This window comes from Populus trichocarpa, chromosome 2 (genome assembly GCF_000002775.5).
Source record: "Populus trichocarpa isolate Nisqually-1 chromosome 2, P.trichocarpa_v4.1, whole genome shotgun sequence".
In the NCBI taxonomy this organism is placed as follows: Eukaryota; Viridiplantae; Streptophyta; class Magnoliopsida; order Malpighiales; family Salicaceae; genus Populus; species Populus trichocarpa.
Window position 1 is genome coordinate 7,615,091 of NC_037286.2, and position 26,097 is coordinate 7,641,187.

Consider the following 26,097-nt stretch of genomic DNA (forward strand, 5'->3'; position numbering starts at 1 on the left):
GGGAAGATGAGAAGGTGCGATTGCTGTCAAAAAAGAAAAAAATAAAGGTTTACAATCAATAGATTCAAGGTGATCTTTCAAGTGTCAACAGGGAGGGAGAGAGATATGCCATGCGGCTGCTGTCAAAGAAAAAAGAAAAAAGGAAAAAAGAAAAAAGAAAAAAATGTTTCAGGGTCAGGGAGAGTGATTTTTCTAGTTTTTAGATTAATTTCTTTGATTTTTTCTCTTAGTTTAGTGTTTTTAGTTGTTTTTTTTTGGCTTTTTTGGTTGGCTGACTTTTGCTGAACACCTCCACGCAACACTACCTGCCTTTTCATTGGTGGAAAGTTGCAGCCTTTGTTTATACTGCCTCCACAGACAAAAAAAAAAAAAAAAAAAAAAAAACAGGAAAAGAAAAAAACTGAGGAATAGACGAGGACACCATTGTAAGAGCAGGCCCCTCCTCCCATCGTCCATTTGCCATCGATGAGACAACAAAAAGAAACCAACCAATCAAACGTGTGAATCCTGCTGTACACCCACCCACACACACCCATCTCAGAACCCTCTTGCCTCCAAAACACCAAACTTCCTTTACCTCATTTCGCTAAAAAAATATCGTCAGTCATGGCCTAAAATCAAACCAAAACCTCTCTCTTTCTCTCTCCATCCCTTAATAATCTCTCGCTGTCATCGCAAAAATCCCAAAAAATGGCCTCTCTCTCTGGCCTCTGCTCCTCTTCTCCCTCTCTCAAACCCAAGCACTCTCTTTGGAAAACCACCCTTAATCCTCCCCTACTCAAAACCTCGCTCACATATCGAACTCGGACTCTACTCACTCCTACTCGCTCAATCGCTAGCGATATCCCCGCCGATTTATCAAAAACAAACGACAAACTTCCGAACAAGCCTAAACAACTCGGACTAGAAAAAGATCCTAATTCTCTATGGAGGAGATACGTTGACTGGCTCTACCAGCACAAGGAATTAGGGTTGTATTTGGATGTGAGTCGGATCGGTTTCACGGACGAGTTTGTTTCGGAAATGGAGCCCCGATTCCATAAGGCGTTTAAGGACATGGAGGAATTAGAGAAGGGCGCGATTGCCAATCCTGATGAAGGGAGAATGGTTGGGCATTATTGGTTGAGGAATTCAACCTTAGCGCCTAAGTCGTTTTTGAAAACTCAGATTGATAAGGCTCTTGATGCTGTTTGTGATTTTGCTGATCAAGTCGTCAGTGGTAAGGTTAGTTACGGGCTAATATATGTTTTTTTCATCACTGGAGACTGATTATTAAGGTTAATTCAAGTACTTTTTGATACTTTTTTTTTTGCTGATTATAAAATGTAGATTAAGACTCCGGACGGGGGGCGTTTTACTCAAATACTTTCTGTTGGGATTGGTGGTTCAGCTCTCGGTCCGCAGTTTGTTGCGGAGGCATTGGCGCCCGATAATCCTCCTCTCAAGGTATTTCCAATAAGCCACTAAAATATGTTAGTTCTGAATATGCATTCTTCTATTCTATGCTATTGTCGTTGTCATCATCATCATTATCATTGCTGCTGTTCACATGGGGAGTTGCTTAGTGTTTGCTGAAATGCCATTACTTGTACTGCTGTGGGGGTTTTGTGTTACTTTTTAGAACCAAGAAAGCATGCATGCTGATGACATGACCTGATTGTCGTTTCTTTGCATGAAAATATTTTTTTTTCTTGTAAATGTCATGCTTTGAATGCGGAAGATAAATATTTTCTTTGTCTCCTTTCAGATAAGGTTCATTGATAATACAGACCCTGCTGGAATTGATCATCAGATTGCTCAGCTTGGACCCGAGCTGGCTTCTACTCTTGTCATTGTGATTTCAAAGGTCCATATGGACATACTGCTTCTTTCCTAGGAAGATGCAATTCTCCATTATTGTTATCGTTTTCTCTTCTCAGAAGTGTTTGTTACATTTTGCTACAAAGTAAGTTTGTTGCCAATGTAATCTTTTTGCCATTTCTTCTCAGAGTGGAGGAACCCCTGAAACTAGAAATGGTTTGTTGGAAGTACAGCAGGCCTTTCGTGAAGCTGGACTGGATTTTGCAAAACAGGTTTTGATCTCAGGTTCTTGTTTCTGCTTTTGTGATTTTCCCTTGCTTCTTATCAAGGGATTTTAAAAATTTTCTTTCACCACTAAATTGGAACTAAGCTGGAATAAAATGCTACAGCGTGCGGTAAACAATCTAGGTAATGCTCATTTTGTTATATTTCTTGATTTTTTATTCTATTCTTTGGCATTTCCTTGCATGTAACCCTTTGACATGGTCAAACCTCCTTTAGATGAGTAAATTGCATTGACAGTGTCCCAGTATTAGTTATAAGGATGATCAGTGCATGCAAGTGCCTGCTACGGTGCACTGTTCTAGTAGAGTCTTGTCCTAAGAACTGAAGTTTCTTGTCACTTATTATGGATTGTCTCACATGTTAATAACATAGCTTTCACATTTGTCGCATACATCAATTATGTTAGAAGAACTGAGTCAGGGTTAGTGTTGAGCTGCTAACTTTGTTATTAGATCATTGATTGTGCTGTCCATTGTGAGATGGCAGTGTGAGATGCTAACTTGTCTGATTCTATTTATGTGACAGATGACTTTATTGATTTTGAATGATGAATATTTGACCTGTCTCTTAAAATTATAGGCTGCATTGTTTTTTAATACTGAAGTTGTTACTTCTGAATAAGATTTCCTTGTACTCTTCATGCAGTTTCCCTCCCCACTCTTTTATTTATGAAATTGTTGCATGTATTTGATGCAGGGTGTCGCTATAACACAAGAAAATTCATTACTAGACAACACTGCAAGAATTGAGGGCTGGTTGGCTAGATTCCCTATGTTTGATTGGGTGGGTGGTAGGACATCTGAAATGTCTGCAGTTGGCCTGCTTCCAGCAGCGCTTCAGGTAAATTACCGTTATTTTCAGAGTCTTAAGTGTTCATTTATCTTGATTTATTATACATGATTCCTTATGGGTGATCTTTCCTTCAGGGGATTGACATCAGAGAAATGCTAGCTGGTGCGGCATTGATGGATGAGGCAAATAGGACCACAGTGGTAAGTATTGATTCTTATATTTCTATACCATGAATTTGTCATATTTGATTTTTGAATTGCTAGTTGCTTGAACTTTTGAACACTTTCTTGATTCAATTTAGTTACTGTTTTGCTCAGAGGTTCCAAATTATAGGTGACCTGTTGGAACCTTGGAGAAAAACCATATTAATTTGCTCAGAGGTTCCAGTTTATTTGAAAATTCCGTGTCATCAAAACAGGATCCTTGCACTTCAGCTCATGCAATTCAAATATAAACAAGCGTGATTTATGGTGGTGGTTTTTAGGTATGCCTGGTGAACATTTTGGACAGGACTTTACAAATCTAGATGCTTGTCAGTTCATCCCCAACATTTTAAGTTTTGGAGGTTTCTTAAATAAGTTATAGACTGTTGTGAAGTTTATCTTTTTCAAATGAACCATGTAAGTTATTAGGATGATGAAAAATGTATGACAAGAAGGTGAAAAATGTGGATGTCACTCTAAAATACTATGTGGTCTAAGTATAATTGTAACTTTGCAGGGAATTTTCTGCTTCCACCCCTTCTGTTGAGCAGGCTATGTAGGAGATAAATGAGTCATCTAAGGATATCATAAATGTAAATGTGGTGTAAAGTGGATCTTGCATTAACCATCACTCACCTGTTCCAACCAAGCAGGCAAAAGACCAATTCATGCTTGCTGTTTCATCTTCTTCCTTTTATTGCTGCATAAATGGGATTGATCCAGTGGCATAGTCGAGGAGCTTTCTAGATGATTGCAATTAGGTTGCTTTGGAGTTATGGCCTGAAAATTCAACCACGATATCCTGTTGCCCCTTCTGAAGTACTGCTGTAGTATTTAGTTCTGTGGGAGAGCTAATTATTTTATTTTGTGATTTCTATGAACATGCTCAGTTCTTTGTTTAGAGGTCAATGATTTATCTACTCTGCAGGTTTTACCTTGCTTGCCACTAGAAAGTTGCATGGTTAACTGTGGCTTGATGTCTGGTTTATTGTCTTAGTTTTATCTTCTGTTTTATATTTGTGCATTGCATTGGGATCATCCTTCTGATCAATACAGTTCTCCTCCAGCTTAGGAATAACCCTGCAGCTTTGCTAGCTTTATGTTGGTATTGGGCTTCTGAGGGGGTGGGATCTAAGGTACGGGTTCCTTTTAAATGTTGGCACTATACAAGTTATCAGAAATTCAAAACCAGTTATGAGAATTGATTTTTTTTTGCTTGTCCTCGCTTGTTTGCTTTCTGCAGGACATGGTTGTGCTTCCATACAAGGACAGCCTATTGCTATTCAGTAGGTATTTGCAACAGCTGGTCATGGAATCACTTGGAAAGGAATTTGATCTTGATGGTAATCGGGTATGTGCAATCAGTAAAAAATTATCAATTTTAATTGCCTTGTTGCGTTTTTTTCACCAAGTTTTTCATCTTGAAGGTTGCTGTTAGTTCAGTTTGCTTTATGATTAAAGCTTGTAAAAACATTTGGTAGAGATGTATAATATTGCAAGAGTCGTTGCCTCTTATGTGAGGACTCGGGGTGGCATCCCATCTGTGAACAGGGATGTCACTCGAGCTCTATAAACTGTTTCTCGCACCCTTTACCTATTGAATCCTCCCAGAATTTCCTAGGTGATGAGACTTTCTCTGATTTCTCAGGTAAATCAAGGACTTACCGTCTATGGAAATAAAGGGAGCACGGATCAGCATGCGTAAGTTTTGCTGATCATGTATAGTTTTCTATGATTTATTTGTTGGTGCTGTCTTGCTGCGTCCTGATGCACACAGTTATATTTTTTAGTTACATTCAACAACTGAGAGAAGGAGTGCACAATTTCTTTGTAACGTTCATTGAAGTGCTACGAGATAGACCCCCTGGCCATGATTGGGAGCTTGAACCAGGTGTCACATGTGGTGACTACCTATTTGGAATGTTACAGGTAGATGTGCAAACAAGAGACGGTATCTAAACACTAATAGTGGTTTTAGTTCTAGACGGTGGAGATGAGATTTCAGCTCCACTGATTTCCTTTAATAAATGCTCAAGATGCTCCCATCTAAAACTGATTTGGTTTTGTGTAGGGAACTCGGTCAGCTCTGTATGCCAAGGACAGGGAATCTATAACAGTCACAGTGCAAGAAGTGACCCCCAGATCTGTTGGGGCTCTTATTGGGCTTTATGAGCGGGCAGTTGGGATATATGCCTCACTTGTCAACATCAATGCTTATCATCAACCTGGTAAATACTGCTGTATCCTGTTGCCTATAAATCACATCTGATTCTAGAAATGAAGGTTATTATTGTGGCTGCTCTTGCTTGTCCCTCTAGTCTAAGTGATCTTACTATACATGCATGCATATTTGATGAGTGATCTGTGTCTTACTAGTGTTAGTATCTACATCTAATCGCCATCCCAGGTGTGGAAGCAGGGAAGAAAGCAGCAGGAGAAGTTTTAGCTCTTCAGAAGCGGGTTTTGGCAGTGCTCAATGAGGCAAGGTAAGATATGACAATCTCACAATTGTACTCCCATTTGTACTTTATCTGATGTGCTAGTGCTATTGCAAAATCTACTTGCATGATGTTGTCTTTATGTGGAGGACTGTCCACCTACCCCCTGCCCCCACTCACAAATAGCATGTGCTCAAACCAACCTGGCTATACAATTACTACCTTTTCCATCAGCCTAAATTGTTTATAGTAACAGTTCAGCTCCACGAGATTATGAAGGCCAGAAGAATGATTCAACTTTGTTGTACTATTGGCTCCAAGGAACTCTCTTTTGGATGAAAAGTAGTTCCCTAACCGTTTTTCAGCCAGACCTGAATTCTGACCTTTTGAACCATCTAACTTTTGCAACTTTATATAACTTCTAATCTCTGTGCTTTCTTCTTTACTTTATTGGAAGTAGTTTTCCTTTTGCTGATTGCAATCACGTTCCTCTGGCTTTTCAGCTGCAAACAGCCCGTGGAACCATTGACAATCGAGGAAGTAGCCGATCGTTGCCATGCTACCGAAGATGTATGTACAATAACCTCCTTTCAGCTTGCTTGAGCGATGAATGTCCAGCTAACACTTTTTCTCTCTCTCTTTCCTTTTTTATCAAAAACTTTCCTTTCATTGATTGCAGATTGAAATGATATACAAGATAATTGCACACATGGCTGCTAATGACAGAGCACTTATAGCTGAAGGCAGCTGTGGTTCACCGCGCAGTCTCAAAGTTTTCCTTGGAGAGTGTAATGTGGATGAGCTATTTGCCTAAATTTATAACAGTGAAGATCATAACAAAACATGTCTTCAAGTTCGGAAAAAGAACTCCAATAAGCTGATTTTGAACTGCATGTATTACATGAGCTGAGATTTTTTTAAACCTTGAGCACTCATCAAAATAAAAAAGTTTCCATTGTCCTTGTGTGTGATTAGAACCACTGTCAAGAAAGTTGCCCCCTGTAAGACGTATTTGTTTGGGATCAAGTGTCATTTGAAAGCATCTTGTATTATACCGGTGGGTTGCCCTCAAGTTTCAAGTGACCTAAATTCTCTGCTTTTATGCAAGATGTCAGACAATATATTGAATAAATCTTATGATCTCGGGACAAATTGGAGAAGATATGAAAGAAAACCACCAGATAGGAGGGCAAGAAATTTGAAGGCAATGCCTATATTACCCGTATCAAGCAGTCACCTCTCTGGTGCTTTCAATCTGTGCAGGCTGAATTTAAGGTTTATGCGTAGTTTTTGGTTGTTCACGGCAATGAGACTATGAATCAACTTGTACACGGAGAGACGGTTAGGCTTGCAATCGATGCGTTTGAACGGTTGGAGCATTTTATGGACAGGGAGAACTGATCTATCAACAAGACTATCTGTTCCACCTTTTTAAAATGGTAGGTGGTTAGGTGGGTCATCAGAGAGGCAGCGGGGCCTGGCTTCATTTCCTTGATACCGAACCTGATTGAGGTAATTGGATTGGTGAAGCACTCTAGCTTTGGCAAGCTAGTAGTGGCCCAGCCTAATGCCATAAGTACCCCATGTCAACAAGATTGGTAAATTGAAAATGAAACGAGGCCAGTTTCCAGCTGTTCAAAAAATTTCAAATTAAAGTTTATTCTCCTCTGATTTCCACCGTCAATGTTAGTGGAATGATTGGCTTATCACTATAAAAATTCAAAAAAACACCTATGTTGCTGTACGATCCAAACTCACGTATAGCCAAAAACAATAAAATCCGAAGTTCACATGCGTCGACCATGGACCATCTTCGTCGTCGTCGTCGTCAAGCACACGGTTTTTTTTTATTTGAATACATCCCAGCCGGAGCCCTATCGACTTTCCTCTTTCGCCTCCGACGTCAAAAATTAGATATCTGATGCTGTACCATGTGAAGCTGCTTGTGTCTTTGCGTTTGTTAAACAACATTTTATTTGTTCATCAAACGGTTGATGATGGGCATTGTGGTCATTACAATTGAATTTGGTTACGACAAAGCAAAAAGAAAGAGCCGAACACTTCGAAGAAGAAAAGTGGTGTTGCGGTTCTCGTGGGGACCCCACCAAAGCACGTGAGTGATTCCTTAGCGTAGTGAATGTGTGCTTAGCGGGGAATTAGAGTAAGGAGTGCCTGTCCCCACTTTACAACGTTCGACTATTTATTGGTAATTAGTTAAATGTAAAATAACAAGAAAACGGAGCTCTTTTGCCACGTCAACTCACCCGTTACTTTTTTCACGAATCACGATTTCCTCATCTCTCTTACGTGCGCTTTATTTTCCGCCTGATGTATAGAATATTTGTTGATTATTGATACCATCTGCTGTCCTTCCACGGCGTCGTATTTCCTCACTATTAACGTAGACGACGGCGTTTTCTACAGATCACGTTGATGTCATTAATACTCTTCCTTATCTGGGTGATTTGGAAGAGAGAGAATCTAAAATAGAAAGAAAAAGAAAACCCTCGCTGTCTCTCTCATTCTCATATTTAATTACCCGCATAAAAGAGAAAGAGAGGAGCAAAAAGAAGCTTAAGCGTCTTGCAGTGGCTGGAAAAAAATAACAGTACTATCAAAAAAAGCTTATTAGAGAAGCAAACTTTTCTCAAATCTCACTGTCTTCCACTTCTCCAAGTTGATTTCGTTTCATCATCTCTCTCTCTCGAACTCGCACTCGCACTCGCACACACTGACAGTCCTTCTCACTCAATCGTGATCTCTCACTGAAGTCCTGTTGCTTTCATAATCTTAGAGGTTTGATTCGGTTGGTTTCTTCCAATGCTTTTATTTCACATTATATTTATTTGTTTCTCTTTCTGTCTGTCTGTCTGTCTGTTTTGTAAACTGAGATTCATGTTTTTGTGGCTGTGTAGGTTTTTTTTTTTTTTTTTTTAAAATGTTCCGTGAAGGACCTGACAGCCGTTGGGCTCGAGAGGTAAAGATAATAATATTAATAATTTCAACAAAATTAATTTTATTTTTTTACTATCAAACAGTCGTAGTTCACTGAGATCTAATAATGTTTCTTGATTGAGAAGCAGAAAGAAGCAACTGCATTCGCACATTCAAGTTTAAGACCTAGAATTGATCCAATTAGAAACGGCCGAGGGTTTGGCTTACCTCCAGCTTCTAAATTCAGAAGTGGACACTTGCCATCCTCGGCAATTCCGTTACCTAGAACCCTACCGCCTGATGCCGATGATAGCCGGTCTGTCTCAGACAATGACATGGTCACGGAGTCAGACGAGGATGATGTTTATGGTGGACGGTATTCCTTAGATTCATCTCCACAGGACGAAAAAGTCCCCAATTCCACCACTAATCAACGAAGATATGGAAATGCTGCCCGAAGGACCTCGCGATATGCCAGTGATTATGGGTACTCTGATGTTAGTTCTTCTATGGAGACTGTGGCAGGTAGAGGGGGGAATTTCTCTGAGAGTTTGGTTAGAGGGAATGCGCGGTATGCTTCTGTTGGAAGGAATGGTTATACGGAGGATGAGGAAGAGGGATCAGATTCGGCAGGTAGTTCAGAGTTTTCTGCCAGTCAAGTTGGGAGTGTTAGTAGTGCTTTGCCGAGGAGTAAATTACATGTTTCAGAGGGTTATGCTTCAAGTGTACCTTCTCAAGCTAATGTAGAAACTGTTGCTGCCAAGGTTTGTTTACTTCAGTTTAATTGTAATTCGGAGTTGGGGCTGCATTTGCGTATGCTGTGTGTGTTGGGTTGTGATTGGTTGTGCATGTGTGCTTAGATGCCTGATGTTGAATGTCTGTAGTCATATTGCTGTTATTTGGTTGCTGTACACTGAGGTTGCTCAGGCTACATGAAGAATCTGCATAGAAATCTCAGGATTTAGTAACACTTTTTAGGCATCCATGTGTGCTGTTTCAATTCGATAAATACATGGTATAGAACATCCTTAGCAGATGTGAGGCACCATTTGAGGTTGGCATACCATATTGTAGATATACAATTTACAAGAATCAGAAGCTAAAGCAAGCGTCTAGAGAGCCAAAATGAGGGATGATTGTTTTGTGTCCATGTTGTATAATCTGAATTTCAACTTTCTGTTGGATGAACTAGTATCATTTTCACTAATTCTGTAACTTGTTAGCAATTTTATCTGAACCGTGGCTTGATGAATTGTGTTTGGGCCATCCTTCATCTATTACCTGCTCATTTTTACAGGATAAGCTTTCTGCATGGTTTTTGCACTTTCATGTTTTTACAGACTTTAGTTGCTGAGCTTGTTGGTTTGCAGGATTTGCATTCCAGAAACCTGAAGAATAATAAATTTTCTCATGATGATGACATTCCCAGTGCGCCTCCATTTTGTGGAGGTCAGGAAATTAAAGAAGGTGCCCAAAAAGCATTTGGAATACATGAAGCAGCTGGCCCTGAAAATTCACATGGTCTCTATACCAATAATGATCCAAATAAAATAAAAAATGCAACCGGAGTTGAACTGAAGGACAATAGTGGAGACCAGAATCCAGATAAGTTTGTAAGGTCCGTGAAGCTTTTCTAATAGTGGCTCTGTATTAGCTGAACTGATGCAACTGCTCTTTATTTTAGAAGTCCCTTTATTGGTATTTCACTGAAATGGGCTTTTTAATTGTTTATTTTAAATAAATCATATAAATTTCTTTATATTTTTTCTTCATTCACAGAGCAACTGCTGGTGCAGAAGCTGGCACATCTGGCTCAAACCCAGCTCGAGTCCCAACATTTCATGCAAGGTATTGTGTAACTAATGCAATAATTGTAGATGTTGAAGAAGATAAAACTGATATTTCATCTTTTGCCTTTTTTTCTGTTCATTAAATTTTTAATAACTTTTATAAATTTAACACAGTGCATTGGGGCCATGGCATGCTGTAATTGCATATGATGGGTGCGTGCGGCTTTGCCTTCATGCTTGGGCTAGGGGTTGCATGGAAGCACCAATGTTCTTGGAAAATGAATGTGCTTTACTACGGGAGGCATTTAGGTGAGTTTGCCTTTTCCTTTTCCTTTTTCTCCTATAAAAAGAAGAATATCTGATTGACTAGGCAAATGCAACAAAGTGAATGGGATGTCCTCTGACTTAAAAATATTTGAGAATTCTTGAATTCCACCATACTGTTGCAAGAGTGCAGAAAATTTTTTAGTTCCTTTTCCTTCAAGGTATTACCAGTTTTATATTTTGATATGCATTTATAATGTTTTGGCTCAGACCTAGGGCTGCTGGAGCATTAAGAAAGCAGACTGACATACTAGTTTTTTTGACCTGGACACTTGTGCCTGCCCCTTTTTTTTATTATAATTGCTTTGTGTGATATTCTATGATGAGATGCTTTAGCAGCCATTAGTTCAAGGGCCATCCAGGTCGTTTTCATCAGGTTTGATGTGTAAGAATTTGTATATAATTAGGAGAAAACAGTGCAATGCTCATTTTGTTTTTAGACAACAACATGAATTTTGAAGCAAATTTATTTTCCAGATGAAACCATATCAATTCCCAAAGTATAAATTAGAGGTTTATGAATTAATGGAAGTCCTCCAAAGTCTGTGAAGAAGTTTACTATAGCATATCAATGTGTTGTTTAGTGTCTGAGATTTAAGAACAAAGTTCATTTTTGCTCTCTTACTTGGAGAATCTTTATGTGATATCATTTTATTCTGAAGGTAACCATGCATGTTATAGCATCACTGTGAAGATCCCTTAAATTCCTAATTTGTAACTTCCCACAATCTCACTGTAGCTCCCATTTTTTGTATATGACAGTGTACATCACGTGCTACTACAATCAGAAGAGGAACTATTGGCAAAGCGCTCTTCTGAGCTTGTTTGTGAGGGAGCTGCCCCAAAGCCTAAGAAAATAATTGGGAAGATGAAGGTGCAAGGTAATACTTATCCCGGAATCAACATCTTCACCATCAAAATACTTGTTCTCAGCTGTCCTTTTATCTCATTTGTTGTGCAGTCCGTAAAGTTAAAACAAGTCTCGACCCTCCCAGTGGCTGTAGTATTTCAGCTCTTTCAGCACCAAAGCTAAAATTGGATGTGGTCCAGTATCGCTTATCCAAGTTTCAGTCATCGCTTTCTTCTGCTTGGAAAACTTTTCGAAAAATCCGTGTCGCCCCTCGTGTGCCTGCAAATGGTTCTTTCTCACGCCAAAGCTTGGCATATGTGCATGCCAGCACTCAGTACATCAAACAGGTTTCAGGACTTCTGAAGATTGGTGTTACTAGTCTACGCAACAGCTCATCATCATATGAAGTTGTGCAAGGTATGCATAGTTCAAAACCCCAAACTTATCGGTGGGGAATGTGAATTTTACATGGGGATCATACTATTTTGTTGCTCTGAATTGTTCAGCAGTAGCTTTTCTTTGGATCAGTAAGTCATCCAATCAGAGAGTTACTATTTTGACCTTGATGGGCTATTTATAGGAACCCCAGATATAATGATTTGGAAAGCTATCTAGCATGGTCAGATAGAGGTGCTTGGCTTGTCAACTTATCGGATGGCCATCCCAAACCATCTAGATAATTGTACTGTTCAAATGTTAACCGGTGGCTTCGTTCATTGCTGTGCATAAACATCTGAGCCTGCTGAATCCTGTTCATATTCTTAACAGCATTTCTTTCTATAAATGTAAACAGAAACTTACTCCTGCTCATTGAGACTGAAAAGTTCAGCAGAAGAGGATGCCATCAAGTTGCAGCCTGGATCTGGTGAAACTCATGTATTGTACGTATGATTATCCAATATTCGCCTTTTTAAATTTAATTTTTATGATTTTCCAATTCTAATTGTGAAAGGTATTGGTGGACTCTACAGCTTTCCAGATAGTCTAGGGGATGATCTAATTGTTGAAGTACTAGATTCCAAAGGGAAATATTATGGCCGTGTCCTTGCTCAAGTCGCTAGTATTGCTGAAGACTCGGTAATCTTCTCTGAGTATTTATCTAAAAAAATCTTTAAGCTTGGATAAAATCAGTTAGCAATGTATGTTGTTTTGTTTTAAGACTCGTATCGAAATTGGATGCAGGTTGATAAGCTCCGCTGGTGGTCTATATACCGAGAACCAGAACATGAGCTTGTGGGCAAACTGCAGCTCTACATAAATTACTCAACAAGTTCAGATGACAGTAATCTCAAGGTAAAGCTATGCTATACGTAGTACCTGTTTTCTCATAATTGATTGGAGTTTTATGCAAAAGTCTTTCCTCACCCCACCTGAAAAGGTAGAGGGTATTTTACTGTGTGAATTCAGTGTAGTATTGATTTTACATTTTGTGTGCTCTGTTTCTCAGAAATTAATTCTCATAGGTTATGTAATAGTGTTATGATATTTATTGCTGTTTCTTTTATTCTAGTGTGGCTCTGTAGCCGAAACTGTTGCGTATGACCTCGTTCTAGAAGTTGCCATGAAGGTTCAACATTTTCAACAAAGGAATCTATTGCTTTATGGTTCATGGAAATGGCTCCTAGCTGAATTTGCCACATATTATGGAGTATCCGATGTCTATACCAAGCTGAGGTAGGATATAAGATCTCAACTAACTCTACATAGATTTTGATTCCCAACATTATGTAATTCCTTGAGGTGCTCATGTGGATGTTGGGCCCAAGAAAGGGAAAGATAAAAACGGCGACCTGATTTTGAACTTTTGACTGCCATATGGAGCAACGTTGCTTTTGAATTCTAGTTTCTGTCTTGATTGGTATTTGAATAGAATGGTGGTATTAATACATGATGTTGACAGGTACCTTTCATATATAATGGATGTAGCTACACCAACAGCTGACTGCCTGACTTTGGTGTATGATTTGTTAAAGCCTGTTATTATGAAGGGCCACAACAAGAGCATGCTGAGTCATCAAGAGGTACATATAAAAAAATTCAGTTTTATGTATGTTCCTGTCATTATTCTTGTTGCTTTGTGGTATTCAAGTCCTTGTTTTGCTGTTATGTTTCCATGATTTCTGTTGTTGTCTGCTTTACCAGAACCGAATCCTGGGAGAAATCAAGGATCAGATTGAACAGGTTCTTTCTGTTGGTTTTGAGAACTACAAGTCTCTTGATGAATCATCACTGTCTGGTATTATGGATGTGTTCAAGCCTGCAACTGGGCTTGCAGCACCTGCCTTGGAGCCTGCTGTCAAGCTTTATACTCTTCTTCACGACATACTGTCTCCGGAGGCACAAACAAATTTAACTCATTATTTCCAGGTACAGACAATTGAGAATTTTCATGTAATGACCTTTTTGTAGGTTTTTTATTTCTTTATAATTGAAGGGTTGTTTCTTCAGGCTGCAGCCAAGAAAAGATCAAGAAGGCACTTGACCGAGACAGATGAATTTGTTAACAACAATAATGAAGCAACATTGATGGATTCTGTTGCTATGTCTACTGCTTATCAGAAGATGAGTTCTCTTTGTATGAACATAAAAAATGAAATTCAGACTGACATCGAAATACACAATCAACATATACTTCCCAGGTATTTCTTTTCTTTTTGAAATGACAGCAGAATTAGCTTCTTCTTTTTTTAATTTCTGATGACGTATTTGTGGAGAACAACTGCATCATTTATACTAGCTAATATAATGAAGTTACTGATACATATTAGATGATGTTTTCTTGGTGGGAATAGTTGTTTTTTCCTTACTGGTATAATGTATTAGATTCTAATTAGATCTTGATATCAAATGTATTTTCTGCCAAGGATATGCTACAGCTCATGTCATATAGAAATTTATCCCAAGTATGAACTGCTAGAAGAATATGGCATTGAAGTTATAGTGTCTGATATTTTGGAGTGCAAGTTCTTAATGGTAGCCTTTGGAAGAGAACAGTTGCTCATCAATTTCTCAGGTGTTTGCACCTCCAGCGGATATTTCTATAGATTTTTTACCAGTGTCTGTGTCAGTTTATCTTCTTGCATCAGAATTTTGGCACCTAAATTGAATTAAGTTTTGTGAACTGTGTTATTTGTGTATATGTTTGGATGGTTTCTTGCTTGGCACTTTGGCGATTCAATGTCAGACATGCAAGAATCTGATATTTGAGTTTCTTTTCCTGCAGTTTCATAGACCTTCCAATTTTATCTTCGTCCATATACAGCACAGAGCTTTGTAGTAGACTGCGTGCTTTCTTGCTTGCATGCCCCCCATCCGGTCCTTCACCCCCTGTAGCAGAACTTGTTATTGCAACAGCTGATTTTCAGAGGGACCTTGCAAGCTGGAACATTAGGTAGTACTATCCTTGAGGCAACTTTGTTGTTTCTTTACCTTGTTTTCAGGTCATTTTATGTCATTTATTTTATTTTATTTTATTCTAGTCCTGTGAAAGGAGGAGTGGATGCAAAAGAACTGTTTCATCTGTATATCATGATATGGATACAAGACAAGCGCCTTTCTTTGCTGGAATCGTGCAAATTAGACAAGGTATGTAATTAAGTATCCTCAAGAATGCAAAATTTTTAAGGAAACCATTAAAAAATATTATTGTTCGTCTCGATAATTTATCTTTCCATTTCTACCCTTAATTATGTTTCGCCATTTCCATTTCCATCTCTATTTTTTTTTTTAGTAAATTTAAAATATGATAAATGGTGAAAAAGTAAAATGGGCTATTTATTATACTGACTTTTGAATTTGATATTTAAATCGGGACTGCCAAAAAAAGAAAGGAGGAAACTTATTTAGGGACTGAGGAAGTAATTTTATGAGTACTGTTTTCATCCAACTATAGCTGTCTTAAACCTTAAAGTGATCGTGCATGACCTGAAGTTTGCATCAAGGCATCTGTAATGGTTCACTTACCAGGCTTGATCACCATATTGCATTTGAATGTTTAATTTGTAAAGAAGTTTTGTGTGAGTTGCCTTCAATTTCTGTGGGATTTGAAGGTGATCTGCAAATCTTTTTTTATTTTCTTTAAAATTTATATATCTGCAAAGAATATTGTATGGGACTTCATTGCATGTTTGTTTCAAGAAGATTGTGCTTGGAATTATCTCAACAGCTTATTTAATTGCAGGTAAAATGGTCAGGTGTCAGGACGCAACATTCTACAACCCCCTTTGTGGATGACATGTATGACCGCCTTAGAGATACACTGGAACAGTATGAAGTAATTATATGCAGATGGCCAGAGTATATCTTTGTTCTAGAGAATGTAAGTTTCAGATCAGTTCTTTTCCCATGATTTTGTGATCTTGTTTCTTCAACCCTTCTTGTTGCTCATGCTTCATGTGTAGATATACCATTTGCTTACTGAAGTGGCATGATGAGGTGCATTAAACATCTATAAGTCATGCAGATCCAACATTCTCCTTTATATTTGCCAATCAAATTATTTTCCATTATTTTTTCAATCTCAAGGGTTTCATAATGAAGAATTTTTGTTCAATTCTTTCAACATTTAAATACATATATCAATAGTTGTGCATGAGATGCACCCAAATTGAATACAATCAAAAGCATGTTTTGGGCCTTTATGGACTGAATATTCCTTCGCAATATATATGTGTGCTGGTTGTGTTTTCGGTGAGCTCACTTAGAATAGAGTTTGCTGTTTTTTAATCAACAAAATCTTTAAACCCTTTTCCTCAAGGTGCCTAGTCTAGTCCAATCAGCACTGGGCTATCAAATTTTCCTTGCTTTCTGTGCAAGCTTGGGCTAAGGGATCAAATAGGTGGTTGTTCCCATGTCCAATGGAGATGGTAAACAATCCCTTAGTATGATGATGTTGCCTCTGTGTAAGTAAAGCAAAAGTAAGGTAGAAGAAAGTCAATTGGTAACACTTTGTGCGTAGCTGCTTAAGGTAGTTCTATATGGAGCTTCATTTGCCTTTTTGACTCTTTCATGTTTTTCCCACCCACAGTGGATCCTCTTTATCTTATCATAGATAGGAGACCTCTTTTTTTTAATGAAAATGAAATTATAATAATAATGATATTTACTGAACGTGTTTGATGCATGTGGGCTATGCTTAAAAAAAAGGCTATTGCTGATGTCGAAAAGGCTATAGTGGAAGCTTTGGACAAGCAATATACAGACGTTCTAGCACCATTGAAGGAGAACTTGGAACCTTCGAAATTCGGCCTCAAGTATGTGAAGAAGCTTACAAAACGATCTGTTTGCTCATATATTGTCCCTGATGAGGTGAGCCACTTCTTTCAATGTTTAGCATGCTTTTAGCTATGCGATATTCTTATGGTTTGCATTTTTTATTCTCTTCAGCTTGGAATTCTGCTTAATTCCATGAAGAGGATGCTTGATGTCCTGCGTCCCAAGATAGAAACTCAATTTAAGGCATGGGGTTCTTGCATGCCTAATGGTGGACACACTGCTCCTGGAGAGCGTCTTAGTGAAGTGACTGTCATGCTAAGAGCCAAATTTAGAAGTTATCTGCAGGCTGTTGTAGAAAAGCTAGCAGAGAATGTGAGTATCTTTTAAATTTAGACTTAAATTAGTCTTTTCGTATCAATGCAATGCAAACAAGAGTCTGTTCCTTTATGCAGATTATTGTTTTATTTTCTTGAGAGTCTGATTAGATACTGATGCAATGAGTCCGAGTTTTACTTATTTTATTTGGTTACAGACCAAATTACAGAATCCTACAAAATTGAAAAAGATTCTCCAAGAATCAAAGGAATCAATGGTTGAATCTGATATTCAAAGTAGGATGCAGCCACTGAAAGACCAGCTGACAAACACAATTACCCACCTGCAATCTGTTTTTGAGACTCATGTCTTTGTTGCTATCTGCCGAGGTTACTGGGACCGAATGGGGCAGGTAATTTTGTGAGAGTGGATCAGTCTGTTCTTTTATCACTAATTTTGTTTTAGATTCTGGGTCAGCCATTTTGCTGATGTCATGATTTTTGTTTTTATTTTATTTGCATCATAGGATGTTCTGAGCTTCTTGGAGAACAGGAAAGAAAATCGATCATGGTATAAAGGTTCACGAATTGCAGTGTCTGTAAGTATTGCTTTAGCAAATATCCTATTTCAGTTAAATGAAGAGCTCCATATCTGCGTTCCATTGGATCCTAACCTCACCTTTTATCAATTTTTGCAGGTCTTGGATGATACCTTTGCCTCGCACATGCAGCAGCTGCTCGGAAATGCACTGCAGGAGAAAGACCTCGAGCCTCCTAGATCGATCATGGAAGTTCGCTCAATGCTCTGCAAGGATGCTCCAAATCACAAAGACAGCACCTATTACTATTAAACATCGGTTTAATTTGGAGGTAATGGTGCTGTGGTCGTAGAGTATGAACTTGGAAAACCTTATTAATTATGCGAAGCACCCATGGGATGAGATGATCTCATCGGCCTGATGCAATATGGCCGTCAGGTATACTTCTTGGCTACAACCAATTTTGTCTGGAGAGCACGCAACTTGGCTGCTCAAGATTCACAAGCTTCTTTTGCCCACCATAGTAGGGGTTCTGTCATTATAGTATTATTATAAAAATTGTATAGAGCAGCAGAAAGACGATATCACACTCTTTTCTTTTCTTTATTGTAATTTCCAAATATATTATTATCTTATAGCTTTCCATTACCACCTGCGTTTCATTGAGCTTGTGGGGTTTTGAATGGTTTGACCAGAACTGCTCCCACGTTGCCAAAACTTTTGTACTCGAACAAGAAGCTGCAGCTCAGACAAAACAAAAGGATAGAGGGAGGGAGGTAGGGAGGGAGATTACGGCGCTGACAATATCTGCACCTGAAGAGTCACGTTAGCTTATTTAGAAGAAAACACAACTTATGCCATGGAATGGCAAGTCATTTATTAACAATATACTATTGTAAGCAAATTGCTGGTCTTTAGAGGAGTCTGCCTTTCAATCAAACCACTATAGAGAGAGTCCCATTTTCATATTGCAGGCAAGGGTTTTGCGTGGGTTAGCTTCCCACAGGCGTCGCACGTTTCTACATGATCACGTAACTGGACCATGTAGAAAGATGAGGAGTGTGCGATTCTCCGTGGGAAAAAAATCGTCTGAACAATTCAAGATCATTTGGGAGGTCAATAAATTCATTCTGTGCTCGGAAAATTCACTTGATAGTCGTTCAGGTATTGGTCCAGTAGTTGAAGATGCCTGGCTTTAAAATATACAAGGTCAGCGCAACTCAAAAATAATAACAGGAAGAAAAGTGCAAAAATGTTATGAGAATTCAATGGGCAGAAAATAATCTCGCTTGACGGCAAGGTACTTTCCGTCATCTTAGCAACTAAAGAGGATGCCAGCCTCGGAAGGATATTTGAACCTCGGAAGGATATTTGAAAGTACAGTAGCAATTAAATATATTAAAATAATATTTTTTATTTTTAAAAATTATTTTTATATAAATATAGTATATTAAAATGATTTCAAAAGATATAAATTTAAAAAATATTTTTAAAACACAAATAAACATGCTGAAAGCTAGAATTATTATGCAGGTTATTTATCTTAAAATCTATTTGGGATTGTAGTAGCGGTGACGATTCAAAATGCTTTTTACTTCAAAATATATCAAAATAAAATTTTTTATTTTTAAAAAATTATTTTTAATATCATCACATCAAAATAATTTAAAAACATAAAAAAAATTATTTTAAATAAAAAAATCAAAATTTTTAGAAGCATGGTTACCAATCACTCTCTTACTCTGTTACCTAAACGCAAAACTATAGGAATTTTACCAGAAAAAGAAAAACGCGGAACGATTGGCTGGCAAAAGGCGATCTTGTAGAGGTTTTTCCAATTGCCTGGGGGGCTTCCTACTTCGGAGACATGGTTGGCGTTAGGAAGAGCTACTAACTTAACTCTGAAACAAAAAGCCCCATTAGCTTCCACATACAAGGCACTAACAGTAACACGCAAAATTGCTTTCGTAGTGCATCCAAACCATTTTTTACAGCCAAAACATTGCTTTTTTATCACCATACAAACAAATTCGGCAAACCAAAAAAGATGGAGCATGGAAATGCATCCAATGAAACATCGTAGATACATGTGGATCACATTTCTGCCATTAGAGCCAACAGTCCAGGACTCCAGGGGAGATGACAGGACGGAACTAACAAGATCTCCATCTTACCAATGAATTTGAATTGGCACTCGGAAATATTGTGGAAGAATATTTACAGATTAAATCATGTCAGAGAAATCAATTGATCTGTGGCTTGAAAAGAATGGCATACAACTGAAACACCAAGCGGCAATCACAGCACACGCATAAATACAACAGTGGATCCCAACATGTAACAAGGACTTCAGAGAAGCTTGGACATAACATGACAGGAAGTCCAGAAGGCTTTAGAGGCAGCCCTGAAGAGCACAGGGTTTTGATATAACCTGTTAAGTAGAGTAACCAAAAAAGTTATTAAAAAGTCAGAAAATATTACTTTGCAATAATAGTTGAATGATCATATGCATGTCAAAATATCATTTAAAGAAAATTTAGCAATTCCGACAGTAAATGCTACAGAAAGTTTTACTGGGCAAAACATAAATGGATATTGATTGTATACAAGAAATCCACAAAAAAATAAACAAAAAAAATATATTAATTGTGTGATTAATGCAAGAAAGAAACAACCACTAAAATTTTTAAATGAGATAGCCTACCCAATGGCAGTTGCTCCCCAAGAGGCTGCATTATAAATGATTTTGCTTCCATCCCAGGCCTTCCGAAGCTTTCCTGTTTTCTTTTTGACTGAGAATGTCTTGCTAAGGGCTAAAGGAAATATGAGAGGAGATGTCAGAATTCCTTTGCACAAAGTGCTGAAAAAGAAACTTATTTCAACTGAAGAATAAAATGTGCTCGGAGAAGATGGGCTGAGAATTAATTAGAGAAGCTTTGGACTGACCTTCCTGGAGTTGTGCAGGGGCCAAGTCCTGCAAGAAGAAAGTACCCAAGTAAGAATAACAGAAAAAATATCCATTTTAGTTAGCACTAATACACCAAGATAAAACCTTACAGCCTACAGCAGATTAAAGGCCAACTCATTGTGGTGATACAACAAGCACAGTTCACTGCTCAAAATTCTTGCATCAAGAAATCAAACAGCTGTGAACATTGGTCAAACAAGATATTTCATTCTAATGATTAACATCGATCGTCTTCCACCATGCAAATGTTATAAGGTTATTTCTCAGAGGATAGACTGTTGATTCCAACTGCTTCCTTCTTCACTAATATGATTGCCCCTCGATATTCTGTGTTTCTGTGTATACATGTGTATGTTCAAGCCTGTGTGCATATGTAAATACATCCATGTTTTTTAATATGTGGCTATATGAGGAATAGACGAGACTAAAGTTTTATTAATTCTTGGGAATTAACCAGCCTGGAGAATTCGTTTAACAGTTGTGTTACAGATACAACAGGTGGGGCAAAAGGTTGATGGTCTAAGACAGCAAAGCAGATCATCATGATTAGCATAGTTTATTACTAAAACAATGGTGAAAAAGGTACCATGAAGTAATAACATTACATACCTTTGTCTGTTTAAGGGACAACAAATAGGCAGCCATGAAGCAAGCGATACCCTCTACTATATCTTCTTGCTGGACAAGAACATAATCTTCCTGATCTGATCCATCATTTTCACCTTCCCAGAGATCATCCCCACTGACCATGTCCCAGGAACTACCATCTTCTGCCACCACACAAGAACTCATTAGCATCTAGGCTATATACAGAAAACAACTATCCTAGATATCCAAGCACTGACGTTTCTAAAGCTAAACTTCAACATAGAAATAAAAAAATGCATGCAGTTGATAGCAAACTATCAGCTATGTTGCAGAAGTAACAGTCTTTCAGCACTTACCAGTAATGTATTGTGAACCTGGCAGTTGAGCACACTCTAACTCTAGCTTCTCAAGAAATTCAGGGCATTCAACTCTTGATTTGAGGAGGTCGCATAACTGCATCAGGAAAAAAAATACGACCCCCACAATCATACCTAGATCAAAATCTGGAAAAAATAAAACTTTGAAAAGGAACTAATTGCGGTCTTATTGAGACAAGATAACTAAATAACACCCCATTTTGCAATTTAACCAAATAAAACAGCCAAACAAATTCCATCAAAGACCAATATGTAAACCAAGGAATACTGATGGAATCTTTTTACAGTTAAGGAGGCATTATCCAAGTAAATTAGTAGTCTAGGTAATACTAATTGTCTCTTTCACTTGCACAATTCTCACGAAATAAATAAACATTGAGAAAAAAAAATTGAACCAGCTAAATAGTTAACATCTCTGAAGCAAATTTGAGTACTTTCTCTTCTGTTTCTCCATTTAATTACTCCAGTAACTCACAGCAACCAATCTTTTATTATGAATAAACCATCATAATCATCGATTATCTCCGAGGTATTAGCTAAACGAAGAAGTTTTCTTGTAATCGAACACCTATAATTTGAAGTAAGAAAACTAAGCCAAAAATAAGCAAGACTCTACCTCATCGGCTTCTCGATCGCCGAAAGAAGTTGATGAGCAGTCTCGGCTCGGAGACGACTCCACTTCCCTGGATTCTGCGCCACTGGTATCTCCTTCATCGTCATCTTCAACGCTGTCAGTGTTGTTTAGCAATTCAAGAGCTCTCTGGCACTGCTCCAGTACCACCACCAAGGTTTTTCTCCTCACGCGAACTTGATCCTTGTCTGTTTGCTTGTTTCTCTCCTCCAAATCCACAGCCGACGAAGATATCGGACTGGAAACCTCGAGTTCCATGCCGTAGAATACCAAAATGCGCAGAGAATCAGCAGCTTTCTTTTCTCTTTTAAGAAACAAGTTTACCGATATCTGTTGTCTGTCAGAAACCTAGAAAAATTTAAAAAGATAGTTCGTGTTCTATAGGGATCCGAGAAACTGTTCCTGTTTGGTTTTCAGAGGAAGAATTTGCAGTGTTCGGATTTGACATCCAATGATTATTTTTTTTAATTCTATCTCGCCTCTGTTTTTCGGTTGTCTATGGATCGATTGATGTCTGCGGAGGGGAGGGGAGGGGAGCCGCCGCGTAGGGTAGCTTTTCCTTTAATTTAATTTAGTTTTATTTTATCTTGGTTTTTACAGTATAGTGTTTAATTTAAAGTTGATTTTATTTTACACATATGGATTTTGGTGAGGTAACGTTAGGTTTTTGGTTCCGTGGATCAGAGGAGTTTTTTTTCCCAATTGGACGGCTCACGTGATGTTCTCATTTTACACGACACATGTTTATAATGCAAGAGTAAAGGACACCAGCATCTTGGATACGTTTTTAGTATTGTAATTTTTTTTAAGAGAAATCATCACATTGGTCATTTTTCATTTTATCTCTGTTATTTGATGAATTACATTTTATATATTCAGTAAACTTAAAATTTCAAACCTTGCAAAATGATGTTATTACCCTTGTATAAAATTTCAACCCTTGTAAAATTATTTTCAAGCTCCAGTAAACATAGTATTTAGACCCGGTCCGGTCCGGTTCAAGGCTCGAATTCCGGGTTTTGACCTGGTCATCCGGGTCAATTTAAAAAAAAATCAAAACAACGTTGTTTTAGTAAAAAATAAACAAAAGTCAACATAATTTAATGGAATAATAAAAAATATTTGATATCAGTATTATTTATTTCATGATATAATAACAGTAGTTAAATCAACAATATTTAAATTAAAAATCATTAATATTAATATATATATATTTTTAATTATTTTATAACCTTAATTTGAAAAGTATTTTTTTTAACCAAACACATTAAACTACTTTTTGTTCAACTTCAATTTCAATCATAATTTTAACCAAATATATATCTTTTAAAATCAACATCAACTAAAAATATTTTTTATAAAATAACTTTTTTAAAATCACAATCATAATAGCAACCGCAATATCAAACACACTCTTAAATCAAGAGATAGAAAAGCTATTACACTTTTATAGTGACCAGCATAAATTTCTCTACCGTTGTGATATTTTTTTTATATCAATTAAATCTTTTTATTTTATTTTTTTCAATTTAAAATATATCATAATAGCAAAAAGCATATTTACAACACCGACACTTTCAAGGTTACAAATTAATTTGAAATCTTAATCCGCAGTAGACTGAGAAGGCACTTGCTATTAAATATTAAAAAATAAAAGAACACAATAAAATATCTCGTTCACGTAGTGGGTGCACTAGCTAGTAAAATATTAAAAAAATAATAATGTCATGAAATCAACTAGAAAACAAAACTCGTGACGCACTGAGCTAGCTGGCAAGAAAGAACAAAGGTGACGTAATCAGGGAGTCTTGGCATTCGCGTATCTTATCATGTTTGGGCTTTGTTTCGATCCTGGCAGCCTAAGCTTTTAATGTTGGGTTGGCCATGCTAACAGCGAAGTAAGCAGCAGCTCTGAAATCTCACAATAAATGGGCTCCCTTTCCTAATTATAAAACGACTACACCCGATGTCCACGCTTCGCCGCGTGACACGTAAAAAGTCAATTATTACATTAAAAAAAAACATGCAAATACCATTTTTCTTTTGCATATGATAAGATATTTAAAACGAGGATAAAAATTTTAAAATGATCATCATGTGTGTTATTAAATGCAAAAAAAAGCCTTGTTCAGATAATGATTTTATTATATATAAAAAAATTCATGCCATCTTCATTCTAACCTCTGCCTAGATCCATGTTAAATGTGAAATAATAGATTTTCAAGGGATTAAATAAATAAAAAACTTAAACTTTTAACACACTATATTGACCCGGATTAACACGTAAAATTTATAACTCGAGTAATGGATATGGACACAATGAGCTAACCAAGTTGGTCAGTTCATGTCTTTTTTTTTTTCCTTTATTTTTTCCTTGTTGGGCCTTGATTTGAGTCTTAATTGATCATGGATTTGATTAAATATAAAATCAAATTCAAGAGTTGTAAAAGAATTAGAGATGAATTTTAATAAATAAATAAACTCAGAAGGATGAAACCGAACCAGAGCATTTTTCACTAAGTCCATGGATCAATGTCCAGGTATCATTAAGTATAGCCTTGCGGTAAAACATGAGCGAATCTCTTAAATCCGTGTTAAGTTTTCAAACCAGCAACCCATGAAGAAATTCTATACCCGGGTTCAACCAAGAAGTTTAATTCTCAATCAATTTACACTGAGATATAAAAAACATCTCAATCTAAGAAAATTGTCAAAATAAATAAAAATCAATAATCAAAATAATAAAGATCGAGCTTGATATAAAAATGGAATGAAATCAAATGTCGATGGATTAAATTAAAAAATAAATTCAATTAGAAAAAAAAATTGAAAACAAAATAAATAGCAATAAAAAGAATTGAGACCAAACATGACATATGAAAAAATTGAAGGGAGGTGAAACTTTTTTTAAAAAAACTTAATTCTATAAATCATTTCAAATAAAACAAATAACAATCAAGAGTACATAATCCAAATCTAAAAAAAAAAATTAAAGGATTGTTTTTAAAATTTAGAGGTTCATACACGAAAATCAAGGAAGATAGAGAAAATATAGAAAAAAAAAAAGTTGTTAGCGCCACACCGGGGAATTCATACGCCATACACACTGCCTGAATAATGTAAAGAAGTTCCACACGCGCCAACCGGTTTTTCATTTAAATAATATTTTATATTTATTAAAAGATAAAATTCATCTTAAACTTGATAATAATAAAAAAAAATGATGAAAAAACCATGTATGCTGGTTTAAGATTTTTTATTATAAAAGTAATCAAGCTATTTTACTGTAATTTTAAAAGTGAAGAAAATATAAAAAAACCCTGATTCCCATTTAAAAATACTGGTTTTCAAAGGTAATAGATTAATTTTATCGTGCAGTAAAAAGTGAAAAAAACATATCTACCCCACTCAATTCAATAATAATTAACAGTTTCGTGAAAAGACCAAACTATCTCAACAACAACAAGAAGATTATTGATTAAAAAAAGAAGTCAAAATGATAATTACACTACAGTGCATGGCTATGCGTGTCTATGGGCATGGTAAATCTACCTTACGTTTTAGGCTTTTTTTTTATTATTGTTCTTGTTCTTGTTATTGCGGGTCCCCTTTGAGCTACCCAACCTCAATCCCTCATCTTTGCTAAAAGCGCAATTAGCGTTTGCATCCAGTCAGGCAACTGAGAGAGAAAAAAGAAAAACACAAATGGCCCGTGACCGTGTGTTTATGGTCCTCTCAAGGGTCGTTAAGAGTAAAAGGCGACAACATCCCTGAATCAAGGGCGATACGTGAATGATGTGGTCTAGGCTTTTTAGTTGGATGGAGCTGGGATCTCAGGACATTACACCAGCGGCGTGATTGTTGTGCATCATGGCCCTTTTCAGCTCCGCTAGAAATTCGGGAGGCTACTAGTGTTCGTGTATCAATATCAACGCCACCAATCACGACACCTCATCTTCCCATGTTAATCATGGAATTTTTTCTTCTTCTTGGTTTGAACACGACAGTATTTGTTTGTCATGTTTAAAGATTCACACAACGACAGGGGCA

At 37.1% G+C, this 26,097-nt stretch overlaps 3 protein-coding genes across 6 annotated transcripts; 2 read left to right on the forward strand and 1 right to left on the reverse strand.

Annotated features, from left to right (window-relative positions):
* The first annotated feature begins 413 nt into the window (after window positions 1-413).
* On the forward strand, window positions 414-6,590 carry LOC7461813 (glucose-6-phosphate isomerase 1, chloroplastic). Its single transcript, XM_002301048.4, has 14 exons — window positions 414-1,224; window positions 1,330-1,446; window positions 1,748-1,846; window positions 1,989-2,072; window positions 2,782-2,925; window positions 3,012-3,077; window positions 4,148-4,216; window positions 4,324-4,431; window positions 4,729-4,781; window positions 4,871-5,009; window positions 5,152-5,308; window positions 5,488-5,566; window positions 6,022-6,088; window positions 6,198-6,590. Exons 1-14 carry the CDS (start codon window positions 691-693, stop codon window positions 6,330-6,332), a joined length of 1,851 nt encoding a protein of 616 aa, XP_002301084.1. The 5' UTR covers window positions 414-690; the 3' UTR covers window positions 6,333-6,590.
* A 1,843-nt stretch (window positions 6,591-8,433) lies between these two features.
* On the forward strand, window positions 8,434-18,131 carry LOC7467192 (uncharacterized). 2 transcript variants are annotated; one of them, XM_024595494.2, is made up of 22 exons: window positions 8,434-8,495; window positions 8,599-9,216; window positions 9,823-10,070; window positions 10,232-10,300; window positions 10,417-10,551; window positions 11,329-11,447; window positions 11,528-11,833; window positions 12,210-12,297; window positions 12,388-12,493; window positions 12,599-12,709; window positions 12,927-13,090; window positions 13,317-13,437; window positions 13,559-13,783; window positions 13,865-14,055; window positions 14,640-14,807; window positions 14,896-15,001; window positions 15,597-15,734; window positions 16,562-16,723; window positions 16,802-17,002; window positions 17,163-17,357; window positions 17,472-17,543; window positions 17,643-18,131. In XM_024595494.2, the coding sequence occupies exons 1-22, from the start codon at window positions 8,457-8,459 to the stop codon at window positions 17,793-17,795; spliced, it is 3,735 nt and encodes a 1,244-aa protein (XP_024451262.1). In that variant the 5' UTR covers window positions 8,434-8,456; the 3' UTR covers window positions 17,796-18,131. The 2 variants fall into 2 exon arrangements, with proteins under 2 accessions (XP_024451262.1, XP_052306475.1); XM_052450515.1 differs by having other exon boundaries at window positions 8,602-9,216.
* A 1,381-nt stretch (window positions 18,132-19,512) lies between these two features.
* On the reverse strand, window positions 19,513-22,661 carry LOC7467193 (uncharacterized). 3 transcript variants are annotated; one of them, XM_052450516.1, is made up of 7 exons: window positions 22,136-22,661; window positions 22,033-22,105; window positions 21,396-21,492; window positions 21,061-21,221; window positions 20,430-20,457; window positions 20,188-20,296; window positions 19,513-19,914 (listed from the first exon to the last, which is right to left on the reverse strand). In XM_052450516.1, the coding sequence occupies exons 1-7, from the start codon at window positions 22,303-22,305 to the stop codon at window positions 19,833-19,835; spliced, it is 720 nt and encodes a 239-aa protein (XP_052306476.1). In that variant the 5' UTR covers window positions 22,306-22,661; the 3' UTR covers window positions 19,513-19,832. The 3 variants fall into 3 exon arrangements, with proteins under 3 accessions (XP_052306476.1, XP_024449919.1, XP_002302334.1); XM_024594151.2 differs by having other exon boundaries at window positions 21,061-21,218; window positions 22,033-22,660; XM_002302298.4 differs by having other exon boundaries at window positions 22,033-22,657.
* Between the last annotated feature and the right edge of the window lie 3,436 nt (window positions 22,662-26,097).

Bases quoted from the DNA above. Each gene is read 5' to 3' on its own strand.
- LOC7461813 (XM_002301048.4), top strand. From the start codon at position 691: ATGGCCTCTCTCTCTGGCCTCTGCTCCTCTTCTCCCTCTCTCAAACCC. The intron at 5,010-5,151 runs GTAGATGTGCAA...GGTTTTGTGTAG, and splicing joins ACCTATTTGGAATGTTACAG to GGAACTCGGTCAGCTCTGTA. The intron at 5,309-5,487 runs GTAAATACTGCT...TCGCCATCCCAG, and splicing joins CAATGCTTATCATCAACCTG to GTGTGGAAGCAGGGAAGAAA.
- LOC7467192 (XM_024595494.2), top strand. From the start codon at position 8,457: ATGTTCCGTGAAGGACCTGACAGCCGTTGGGCTCGAGAG. The intron at 9,217-9,822 runs GTTTGTTTACTT...GTTGGTTTGCAG, and splicing joins TAGAAACTGTTGCTGCCAAG to GATTTGCATTCCAGAAACCT. The intron at 13,091-13,316 runs GTAGGATATAAG...TGATGTTGACAG, and splicing joins GATGTCTATACCAAGCTGAG to GTACCTTTCATATATAATGG.
- LOC7467193 (XM_002302298.4), bottom strand. From the start codon at position 22,305: ATGGAACTCGAGGTTTCCAGTCCGATATCTTCGTCGGCTGTGGATTTG. The intron at 21,493-22,032 runs GTAGAGTCTTGC...TTCCTGATGCAG, and splicing joins GCGATCGAGAAGCCGATGAG to TTATGCGACCTCCTCAAATC. The intron at 21,222-21,395 runs GTAAGTGCTGAA...GTGTGGTGGCAG, and splicing joins AGGTTCACAATACATTACTG to AAGATGGTAGTTCCTGGGAC.